This window comes from Cebus imitator, unplaced genomic scaffold (assembly GCF_001604975.1).
Source record: "Cebus imitator isolate Cc_AM_T3 unplaced genomic scaffold, Cebus_imitator-1.0 Scaffold4, whole genome shotgun sequence".
Classification (NCBI taxonomy): Eukaryota; Metazoa; Chordata; class Mammalia; order Primates; family Cebidae; genus Cebus; species Cebus imitator.
In genome coordinates, this window is record NW_016107319.1 from 13032639 (window position 1) to 13045066 (window position 12428).

The 12428-nt window shown below is 40.9% G+C and overlaps 1 protein-coding gene across 2 annotated transcripts in view; it reads left to right on the forward strand.

Annotated features, from left to right (window-relative positions):
• ARHGAP10 (Rho GTPase activating protein 10) overlaps positions 1-12428 on the forward strand; it is a 334414-nt gene that overhangs the window by 136045 nt on the left and 185941 nt on the right. For both annotated transcript variants that reach the window (XM_017532769.1, XM_017532773.2), the window contains exons 7-9: positions 155-259; positions 8622-8751; positions 11900-12006. In XM_017532769.1, the coding sequence (XP_017388258.1) occupies positions 155-259; positions 8622-8751; positions 11900-12006 (342 nt within the window). The remainder of the gene's footprint in view (positions 1-154; positions 260-8621; positions 8752-11899; positions 12007-12428) is intronic.

Genomic DNA, 12428 nt, shown 5'->3' on the forward strand with positions numbered 1-12428 from the left:
GGTTTACTTGAATGTTAGTGATTTCCCTTTAATTACTTTATTTCAGTGGAATAACATTGAGATGGTGGGGGGGGCAGGAAAACTTGGTTGTTTATATGATTCTTTTTCTTCTGAATTTTTTTGTGCTAATATCGCTTTTCTTCCTGTGTCTTAGATGCTGTCATTTTTTCAGGGGATGTTTACCTTCTATCATCAGGGCCATGAACTTGCCAAAGACTTCAATCACTACAAAATGGAACTACAGATCAACATTCAGAATGTAAGGAAATGAAAGCTTTCTTTATAAAAATATGTTTTAAAAGTGTATTTTTCATTTTTTTTTTGTTACATGAAAAGCCTTAAATGAAGACAACGCTGATCTGTTGGTACTGAGAAACTGGGGGTATGCTGCCACCTGCTGGTCAACTCTTAGTGTGACAAACTGCTCTTCAATTGGTTGAGGCTTGGGAAATTCTGCCACCTGGCGGCTTTTCCTGCAGTTTCTGGGTCAGTTCTAAGGATAAGCTTTTTTTATGTTAACTCTAAATCAGCTATGTCTGCAACAGACAAAAGAGCACTCCACTTTATATTTAAGGCATTGAATATATAATGTACTACATTTCTTTTCCTTTAACTGGGCATCTTGATTTTTGTTCCCAAATAGGCTTATCATTGGAATGGAATTTCTTTCCTACATTTTATGCATGTTTACTAATGCACTGGTGTTCACAGTTGCTATTGGTCTTGATTTTTTTTTTTCCTTTGGAAAATGTATGCTTTCTGCCAGGTCTTGAATAAAGAGATTTAGGAGAATGTTATTAAGCAGTATACTATATGATCAGGTGGTGGATGTTTTTCCTTTCAACATCAGTTGATCCTGGAAACATTCTCATTGACAAGCTGGTCAGGGCGTGGTGAGTGTAATGTGAGGTCTCATTAGAAATGTAGTGAGATGTCTTTGTGACAGACTCACAGCACATACTGAAAGACAGGTAGATGGATGGGAAGTTGTGGTTACTGCCTGCTCTTCATTTCTTTCACAATTAGAAGTTGAGAGTGAATACCTTTTTTGTAGATTTTCTTTCCAACTTTTTTTTTAAATGTACAGTTCCCTATACTTGGGAATGTACATGATAAAAACCTCTTGTTTTTATAATATATGTGTCAACTTCGATTTGAGGATTGTTCAAACATTCAGCTGGGCTAGTGATAGAGTCCTGGAGTAGATTCTTTCTATTTTTTGCTTCTGTGGTCTCACAATTTGTGAAAACAGCTATAAAATGTTTGGTATAACTATAATGTGACAAAACTTAAAAATGTAAAATGGGTATATATGGATTCATTGTAGTCACCCCAAAATTGTCCCTGCAAATAGTAGAATATTGAGTCTAATGATGTTGATGTTTTTTGTTTTTTTGAGACAGGATCTCACTCTGTCACTGAGGCTGGAATGCAGTGGCATAACCATGGCTCACTGCAGCCTCAACCTCCTGGGCTCAAGTAATCTTCCTGCCTCAGCCTCCTGAGTAGTTGGGACTACAGGTGCATGCCAGCACACCCAGTTATTTATTTGTTTTTGGTAGAGATGGCATCTCACTGTGTTGCCCAGGCTGCTCTCAAACTCCAGGGCTAAAGTGATCCTCCTTCCTCAGCCTCCCAAGATCCTGGCATTAGGGGAGTGAGCCACCATGCTTGGCCGAGGTTGAGATTTTTCAGAATACTTTTGCAGGTAGCAGAATATAAGTATGCAAAAGAACACTAGATAGTTTACAGCAGTGGTCCCCAACCTTTTTGGCACCAGCGATTGGTTTCAAGGAAGGCAATTTTTCCATGGACACCGTGGGGGTTGAGGGAGGCCAGGGGGTGTTTCTGGGATGAAACTAATTCCACCTCAGGTCATCAGGCATTAGATTCTCATAAGGAGGATATGATCTAGATTCTTTGCATGCTCAGTTCACAATAGGGTTCGTGCTCCTACGAAAATCTAATGCCACGGCTGATCTGACAGAAGGTGGTACTCAGTTGGTGATGCTCACCAGTCGCTTACCGCCTCCTGTATGGCCCAGTTCCTAACAGGCCATGGACCAGTACTGGTCAGCAGCCTGGGGGTTGGGGACCCCTGCTTGAGATTATAATTCATTTTTCACCCTCTTCACCTTTTCTGTCTGGATCTCATCTGTCCAGTGCAGTGCTGGCCAGAATGAGAACCTTCAGGCAGCATTGTTTATACAATTTCTAGAACCAATGTGAAGTGAAGAAAACAGTGCCCCTTATTTAGAGATAATGAAGAGTTTCAGGACAGAGGCGTTTGATCATTAAACCAAGCAGAAGCTCTTCTGAGCACAGGGCCCTGTGGACTGCATAGGCTGATGCCCTTGAAGCCAGCTCTCTGCCTCAGGCTCTGGGGTGAGCTGTGGGGAAACGTCAGTCTCCTGGGATGTTCAGTGAAACCACTTGCACAGGTTCTTTATTTGTGGAAGTATGTATATAACACACCTGTGGGGAAGGGAGGGTCTGTTTACCTTATATAAACAAAAAATCTTCAGAGGCATGAAATATTTAGATGGGAATGAGCAATATTCAATTTTGAAATCTTATGAACAAAACCTGAAGATAAGCTATTAGTTGAAATGTTTCAATGTTTCACAAAATGACCTGGTTAGAATTCTTTTTTTTCTTTTGAGATGGAATCTTGCTCTGTAGCCTAGGCTGGAGTGCACTGGCATGATCTGAGCTCACTGCAACCTCCGCCTCCCAGGTCCCGGTTCAAGCAATTCTCCTATCTCAGCCTCCCAAGTAGCTGGGATTACAGGCATGGGCCACCATGCCAGCTAATTTTTGTATTTTTTTAGTAGAGATGGGGTTTCACCTTGTTGGCCAGTCTTGTCTTGAATTCCTGACCTGGTGATCTGCCTGCCTCAGCCTTCCAAAGTGCTGGGATTACAGGCGTGAGCCACCTGGCCTGGCCTAGAATTCTTAATATGTTAAGAACTTACACAGTTGACAACAGTACCTGTCTTCCATAGAGAAATGGAGAAATGACAGTTTATTGGGAAAAAAAAAAAAAAGCCTTTTCTGTATTCTCTGGCACTTAAGGATGTGGTCATCAGAAAATGGTCCCATATTCTCAGTCTTTTCTCTAAATATTCCTCTCTTGATTTTATTGGGCTGTTTCTTAAATACTCTTGTAACTTCCTCTGACAGTTTCTCTCTGCCTCACCTTCAGTATTGAGAACGCCTGATCCAGATGTCATCTTTGCTCTTCAGAATTTTATTTTCAGCTAATTTTTTCTCTTCAGAAACACCAGCACCTTTGGAACACAGGTTACTCATCCTGTATCATCTGCCATCCTCAGTGACACTGTCATTGACTCATTTCTTGGCCATTTGTCTCTTTCCTTGATGTCAGTGTTTTATTAGAATAAAGGGAAAATGCTGGCTATATAAAACAGCATACAGGCCGGGCGCGGTGGCTCAAGCCTGTAATCCCAGCACTTTGGGAGGCCGAGGCGGGTGGATCACGAGGTCAAGAGATCGAGACCATCCTGGTCAACATGGTGAAACCCCGTCTCTACTAAAAATACAAAAACATTAGCTGGGCATGGTGGTGTGTGCCTGTAATCCCAGCTACTCAGGAGGCTGAGGCAGGAGAATTGCCTGAACCCGGGAGGCGGAGGTTGCGGTGAGCCGAGATCGCGCCATTGCACTCCAGCCTGGGTAACATGAGTGAACCTCCGTCTCAAAAAAAAAAAAAAAAAAAAAAAAAAAAAAAAAACAGCATATTGTTGAAAAAACTCCCAGTTGTGTTATTTTTTGCATTACATACAGGTGCTTAAGGAAATGTACTCAAATGCTAACTGCCTCTGCATTATAACATAACTATTTCAGTCATCTTTTTTGTATTTCAGTTAAATAGCAAAACTTTTATAATCAGAAAAAGGTAAAAGTTATTTAAAAGTGAAAACCTATTTTTCCCCACCTGATACCTATTGTCTTGTAAAAGTGGCTAGAGTTCTTTTTTTTTTTCTTTTGAAATTGAGTCTTCATTTTCCATAATCCAGAGTAACAAGTGGAAATCAAGAAAGTACAAGATGACTTTTAGGAAATAGGTTTTCCAGAAGAATGAAAATTGCCTCAAATTTAAAGAATATTTTAAGAAACTAATTTTGAACTTTTTGACTACTAAAGAATGTGGGGAAGAAGAGACTAGAATAGAATTCTTCCTGGAAGGAAATACAGGGTGCACAATTTTAGGATTCATGAAGAGTCCCTAGAAGATGAGAAGAATGGCTAGGATGTATTTAAGAATACGGACACAATATTTTTGTTGCAGTGTTGTAAGGAAAGTAGAACGCGAAAACTACAGACCGTATGTGTGTGTTTAAAAGAGATTAGACATGATCACATCAAAATATAACAGCAGTTATTCTGAGCGGTGGATTTAGGCTTTAGTCTTGTTTATCCCTTTTTTTTTTCGCCCCCTGAATAGGACTATTTGTGTCTGTCTCCTTGTTTTATACTGATACGGATTAGTTTTTATTTTTGAGACAGAGTCTTGCTCTTGGTGCCCAGGCTGGAGTGCAGTGGCGCTATCTTGGTCCAATGCAACCTCCGCCTCCCAGGTTCAAGTGGTTCTTCTGCCTCAGCCTCCTGAGTAGCTGGGACTACAGGCGCATGCCACCACGCCTGGCTAACTTTTTGTAATTTTTAGTAGAGATGGGGTTTCACAGTGTTAGCCAGGATGGTCTCGATCTCCACACCTTGTGATCCGCCTGCCTCAGCTTCCAAAAGTTCTGGTATTACAGGCATGAGCCACTGTGCCTGGGGGATTAGTTTTTATAATCAGAAAAAAAGTTTTTCAGGGATGTTTTCTTTTTCAATCAGATTTAAAATACTAAAATAGTAAGGCTTAATTTAAAGCTGGTTATTTGGAAATGTTTATTTACTAAAGCATGTGAAGAGAACAATGCAGAAATGATCTTTTATTGGCTACATTGGATAGCATTACACAGTGTCCTACCTCATAGGTTATTGGGAGGATTAAAGAACCATGTAAATGCTCAAATGTTAATCTTTTGTAACATTTGGAGTCTAACATTACCGTAATTAGAAGATATTTTCATCTGTGCTTGGAACTTGTAATTGGAAATTGCAAGGTTCTAGCCATTCTGCTGATTTGTATACAAATTTTTCAATTTGTAATTTACCTAAAAATGGTACATTTAAAAAACAGTGGCTGGGCATGGTGGCTCACACCTATAATCCCAGCACTTTGGGGCTCAGATGGGAGGGTCACTTGAGCCCAGGAGTTCAAGACCAGCCTGGGCAACATAGTGAGACCCTGTCTTCCCACAAAATAGAGAAAAATTGCTAGAGGTGGTGGCACATGTGAGTAGTCCCTGTACTCGGGAGGCTGAGGTGGGAGGATCATATTTGAGCTGGGAGGTCAAGGCTGTAGTGAGCCATGATTGTGCTACTGTACTCCAGCCTGAGCAACAGAGTGAGACTCTGTCTCAAAAAAATAAACAAAAAAAAGTGAAGGCTTCTATTCCCAGCGCAGACATAAAACTCTGAGGAAGTTGAGTGGTGAGGGAGAAGGGGACCTCATAGAGGCCTCTACAGCAGGGATGGTGAAGTGGTGATGAGTCAGATGGCTGCTGGGGCATTTGGGAGGTTGCTTATGCAGAGCAGAGATGTTAAGTGAGCACATGAGCAGACATGTTGAGAATGAGAACCAGGCTTCTTACTGTCTGAGAAGAAATTCACAAACTTGGAAGGAGAGAGACTGGAAAGAAACCTGAAGAACTGGGGTAGAATTAGATTTCTTGGTGGAAGTCATGGGTTTTTAAATATATATAGATACAGAAGTGAAGTAGTGATTGTGTGTCTGTATTAGCACGTGTGCGTGTGTTTACAGTCGACCCTTGAACAACGCTGGGGTTAGCACCCCTGGGTTATTGGTGTCTGCATATAACTTTTGACTTCCCCAAAACTTGACTATTAATCACCACTGTGGATCAGAAGCCTTACCCATAATAGAAATAGTTGATGACCACATGTTTTGTGTGTTCTGTGTATGATATACTTTGTTCTTACAATGAAGTAAGCTAGAGAAAAGAAAATGTTGTTCCAAAAATCATAAGAAAGAGAAAAAATACTGATTATTCATGAAGTGGAAGTGGATCATCATAAAGGCCTTCATGTGTGTCTTCATAATGAGTAGGCTGAGGAAGAAGAGGAGGGGTTGGTCTTACTGTCTCAGGAGTGTAGGTGGGGAAGAAAATGCATGTATAAGTAGATCCACAAAGTTCAAGCCTGTGTTGTTTAAGGGTCAACTATATGTACATGTATTTCCTAAGTCTGTCTGCTGAGAAGACTTAGAAGCACTGACACCTTCTTAACTGTGAGCATGCTGTGCCTGGATGTTAGTTTCCAAATACTAAATAGTCTCTGTTAAAAAGAATGGGGGCTTATTTCCAGGAGTAGAGCAGGGAGAGTATAAAATGAGCCTAGGATACCTTATTGGGCCCGAAAGTAAGGAACTGCTTGAAGAATTAAGGGATCATGTCAAAAGACAGAAGCCTGCTTGAAGGGACTCCTGCTGCTCAAATCTAGGGCAACTTGAGCATGAACATAAATAATCAGATTATTGGCTTAAAAAGAAGTATGTGTGCCTGCTCACACATGTGATGGCATCCATACGTGGATGGCATGCACATATATGCATATGTGTGTATATGTTATACACACATGGGGAGAAGTGAGGGTTGGAAGGAGTCTCAGCAAAATGGCAAAGGAGGGGCAGTAAAGTCAGGGTGAAATTAGTACAAAGATGGGATAAGGGCTGGGCATGGTGCTCACACTCCTAATCCCAGCAGTGTGGGAGGCTGAAGCGGGTGGATTGCTTGAGCCCAGGAATTTGAGACCAGCCTGGGCAACATAGTGAGACCCCGTCTCTACAAAAAAATATTTAGCCTAGCATGGTAGTGTGTGCTTGTAGTTTCAGTTCCTCTAGAGGTTGAGGTGAGAGGATACCTTGAGTTCAGGAGGTTGAGGCTACAGTAGGCTGTGATTGTGCCAGTGTCCTCCAGCCTGGGAGACAGAGTGAGACTCTGTCTTTTTTTTTTTTTTTTTTTTTTCTCTGAGATGAAGTCTCGCTCTTGTTGCCTAGGCTGGAGTGCAGTTGCACCACGATCTCGGCTCACTGCAACCTCTGCCTCCTGGATTCAAGAGATTCTCCTGCCCCAGCTTCCTGAGTAGCTGGGATTACAGGCATGTGCCACCACACCTGGCTAATTTTGTACTTTTCGTAGAGACAGGATTTCTCCATGTTGGTCAGGCTGCTCTTGAACTCCTGACCTCAGATGATCGGCCCACCTTGGCCTCCCAAAGCGCTGAGATTACAGGTGTGAGTCAGCACACCCGGCAGAGACCCTGTCTTTAAGAAAAAAAAAAAAAGGGGGGGGATAAGAAAACCTGGAAAAATGGAAGGAGAGAGGAAACTAGCCATCAACAACAGAGTTCTACTTTCTTTGCAGGCTTATACTTTCTTAAAGGACATAAACTGATTTTTTCTGGTAGCTCTTATTTTGTGTTTTTTTTAAAAAAAACCTCTGCAGACAGGTTTTCCCTTTTACAGTCTACATGTATCACATTTATCAGACTCTCCATCCCTCTACAAAAAACAAAAAAACAAAAAAAAAAAAACGAACAAAAAAACGCCATTCTCCCATTTTCCTACTTGTAGGACCCTTGGGTAACCCCTTTTATTGCAGGGAGGAAAGAGGAGAAATTTCAATAATAATTTTCTATCTCAGTTCCTCCACAGTTTCGCATCAGCAGTTTTTTGGTATTAATACAATTATTTTTGAGCCTGGATGAAAGACATGTCCAGGAACGCGGTAGTGCCGACTCATCACAATTGCTGTGGTAATTCTGTCACTTCACCCTGCACAGACGTTTTCACCATAGCCGTTTGACAGATATTGGCACACCAAGTCTCCTGGGTTTCAGAAATGTGATTTGTCTCCTCAGATATCAAAGACATTATTTATGTAGGTGAGATTTTCCCCGCTTCCTTCCTCAGAGAAGACATGCCATTTTCAAGTGCAATTACCATGACCTGGAAAAACTGACACTTGTATTTATTAGTTTGCAAAGAAGAGTTAAACTTTTTCAGATTCTGGGTATGTATAGATTGCTAATGTAACGATAACAAATCAAATTGACTGAGTCAGATTGGTTATGGCAAAGGAAATACTTCTCAGGGAGATATATTAAAACCTATTTATTTTTTAAACCTACAATTTAATAATAGTGTGAGACCTGAAGGAAGGAATTTGTTACTTTGTATGATAAAGTTATTCATGATGTTAGAAAGCTTCCGAAGTAACTAACCTCTAGTAACCTTGGCTTGAACTCCTCTAGTAGCTATTTTACCACTATTTTTTTTTTTTTTTTTAATTTGAACATGAATCTCAATAAGGAGGCACACTGGAAAGAATGGGGATATTTTGAGAAATTTATTAAAAAGCTACTTAGCGTTAAAAAATGTAATTACAGTTATCCAGAGACTTTAAAATGTGCATGAGAAAAGTCATATGAGAACTTACCATTTATGTGTGTTTTTTAATCCGTTTCAGACACGGAATCGATTTGAAGGCACAAGGTCAGAAGTGGAAGAGCTTATGAACAAAATCAGGCAGAATCCCAAGGACCACAAACGAGCAAGTCAGTTTACAGCGGAAGGCTACCTGTATGTCCAGGAAAAAAGTAAGAGGCCCTCCAGCAGTGGCTGCCTGAAAATCCAAATTATTGAAAACTCCGCTATTCTTGCCACTACTGTGACATTTTGGGCAATTATCCCTACCCCTTTCTCTGCCTGCTTCTAGCCCAGTAGGTATATTTTGCATGTTAGGAGAAACACATTCCAGCTCTGGAGAAGGGGGCACGGTGAGGTTAGGAGTGGCTATGAGCACACTGCTCTCCAGAGACCCCACTAGCTTCTGTTCTACACTGTGTACACCCCAGGAATGTGCTTGTAAGGGAGTCAGAATTGGGTGTAAGGCTGAAAATGAGCCAGAGTTACGAGGGTATTGTCTTTTTTCTTCTTCCCCCTCACCTCTACCCTCATCACCAATGCACACAGGCACACGCATTCACACACACGTACACATCCTTCTCCTCCCAAAACCCTGCCTCCCCTTCATCTTAAAATCAAGAGGGACATATTGGCTGGGTGCCATGGCTCACACCTGTAATCCCAGCACTTTGGGAGGCCGAGGCGAGTGGATCATGAGGTCAAGAGATTGAGACCATCCTGGCCAACATGGTAAAAACCCTGTCTCTACTAAAAATACCAAACTTAGCAGGGCTTGGTGGTACATGCCTGTAGTCCCAGCTATTCGGGAGGCCGAGGCAGGAGAATGGCTTGAACCTGGGAGGTGGAGGTTGCAGTGAGTCGAGATTGTGCCACTGCACTTCAGCCTAGCAACAGAGCAAGACTCTGCCTCAAAAAAAAAAAAAAAAAAAAGTGTGTGTGTGGGGACATACTAATATTTCTCTTCTTCCTTCGTTTTTGTTCCCAGCAATCTGAGATCGTTGATTCTTACTAAAATCACCAGGAGGATTGCAGATGGTGATAAAAGATATTCCTATGTGGCATCCTAACTTGCAGGGTTTTTAGTATTTGTGGCTGTCTTCGCAGATATGCAGTGTGTAGATTATTCTCATTTTGAAAATTAAAAGACCTGTATTTTTTTCAGACATGTAACATTTGGTCTTATTTTAACAGCTAAGCTCTTAAAGTTTACTACTTCAGCTGTAGAACCCAATTGCTAGTTAGCAAAAAGGATAGGAATGTGAGGACAGACTATTATTAAAATAGTCTCTCCCTCCCTTTCCACCCTTAACTGTAGTTAGGATGTTTTACAGTTTTCACTTCATTTAAGTGTGGCTGATTTACAGGACTTTGAATCTGGTCAATTTAGTAGTAGAGATGACTCAGAGAATGGTTGCAGGGTATCTATGCTTTGAATGGAAGTTAGTGTTATATGCAGGTAGCAGGAATTCCATTTGCCCCTATTTAATCTGGAATCTCACAACCTTCACCTCTTGTGAGCAGTTGTATGATATGGCAGAAGTCTGAGTTTTTCTCATACATTATCTTCTTAATCCCAGTTTTTAAAATTGAATTTGAAAGAACTAAATTAAAATTCAAGATAGTCTTGAGAATGTTAGAAGTGTTTGTATTATATGCCCAAGTGAAAATCACAGGAAACTGTAATTTTTAGATTCATCACTGTTGCCTTTAGAGAAACTGGACTCTAACAACATAAACAGTTGTGGTAAAATTCTTTCCTCATTTACTGTATGCCCAGCACTGTGCTAAACCTGTGTACAGTTTGTCTCATGTATCCACGAAACAGCCCTGTGAAGTATAAGGTACTATTATTCCCCACTGATGAATGAAAATGGAGGCACTGAGAGGTAACTAGTGTTCCCAAGTAATACAGCCACTCAGTGCTGCAATTGCCATCCTGAAACTGCAGTCTGTGTTGGTGATGGCTCTGGTAAATTGTTTGGTGCTTGGACCGGCATGAAAGAGCATCATTAGTGTGTGTGCCCAGAGCTGATTGAATGGGCTCCATTGGTTGTCAGAAGGGGATGGTGGTTTAAGTAGTGTAAAGACCTTGATATCTGGGGCCAGAGATTCTGATTGGAGGTTTGGCTCTGTCATTTTCCAGGCATTGGGCTAAGCTTAAAATGTTTTAGATTAAAAAGACAGTATCGTCTTCTCTGGGCAGTGTTTTTCTTTGTGTTAAATGAAATATCGGTGCGATATTTTTGTGAACCAAAGACCACAGTGCAAATGCTAGTTATTTAAAACACACAGCAGTGGTTCCCAAATTCAGGTCTTTGGACCAACGATGATCTGAGATAAAATTGATTGTGGTCTGGTCACCCCTTTCATCTGTTACCCATCTCCCAAATAATGTAATTAGCTTTTCCCAAAGTGAGCTAAAAGCATTCCTCTTACATGAGTTATTCCTTTTTCCCTCCTGAGTTTGTCTTTTTCGATTTTCAGGTGTGGAAGGTTTATTTGTTTGTACATGAAATTATGGTAATAACATGTTAATTGCTTTTTAAAAAGTGTCTTTACTTAGTAAAGTGAAAAACTGTCAACTTCTGCTGGGCCTAACCTTTGATTTGTTAGGGACTTTTATTGGCATGTGAAATTCCAGATGCTAGAGGTCCCTCTGACATACAGCACTGTGCTGTGAGCTCCGATGGTGGTACTGCTGACTTAGCAAGAGAAGAAGGAGAGCTCAGAGAATGTGCTGGGTCATACGTGGACGATTACTCCTATTGAGTCTTACATTTCTTATTCTTCATACTTCATTTTTAATGCTTAGTTTTCAATCATCAGTAAGAGCAGCTGCTTACCAGGGTGCTGTTTGTGGACTTAAAGCACTAGGCGGATTTTTAGATCAGATGCTTCTTAGCACTATGATTCTACAGTTTTATCATTTTGAGAGGCCAGAATTAAATCCAAAACCATCTTATATGTGGGATGGAACTTTTGAAACCCTTGGGAGCGCTTACTACCTAGAAACAAACCAAAAATAGAACTTACAATTAAGAGATTTTCAGGTAGGAGATAACTGTTGATTTTTCTAGCAAACTGTTTAAACAGCATGTCTTTAAATCATGTCTGTGCTGCTAAAACTGTCTAAGACATACTTTGAAACAAAATTCTCTCTTTAGTTTTTCCCTTATTAGAACCAGCAGTATTGTTGATTTCATTGATTCAACTGTATTCATTGCTACTTTTTGATTTTTCTTCTTTACTAATGCATTTATAGCTCTGCATGTCTGCTTATTTATGAGAGAAAATATAAAGGGCTGTTTTTTGTTGAAGGGCCTGCTCCGTTTGGTTCCAGTTGGGTCAAACATTATTGCATGTATCGAAAAGCAGCGAAGAAGTTCAACATGATCCCATTTGAGCACAGATCTGGAGGGAAACTTGTAAGTATTGGATTCAACGTAGAATAGATTTTAGTCTGTCAGAGCTAGTGTTTGAGGGTGTCATTTTAATAGTTTATATTTTAATGGTTTTTATTCACTGATAAATAAATTTAGTATTAAAATATTTGTTTTGGGATGAGCGCGTTGGCTCACGCCTGTAATCTCAGCACTTTGGGAGTTTGAGGCGGGTGGATCACATGAGGTCAGGAGTTCGAGACCCACCTAGCCAATATGGTGAAACCCCATCTCTACTAAAAATACAAAAATTAGCCGTGGGTGGTGGCGGGCACCTGTAGTCTCAGCTATTCAGGAGGCTGAGACAGGAGAATTGCTTGAACCGGGGAGGCAGAGGTTGTAGTGAGCCGAGATCGTGCCACTGCACTGCAGCCTGGGTGACAAAGTGAGACTTGGTCTCAAAAAAA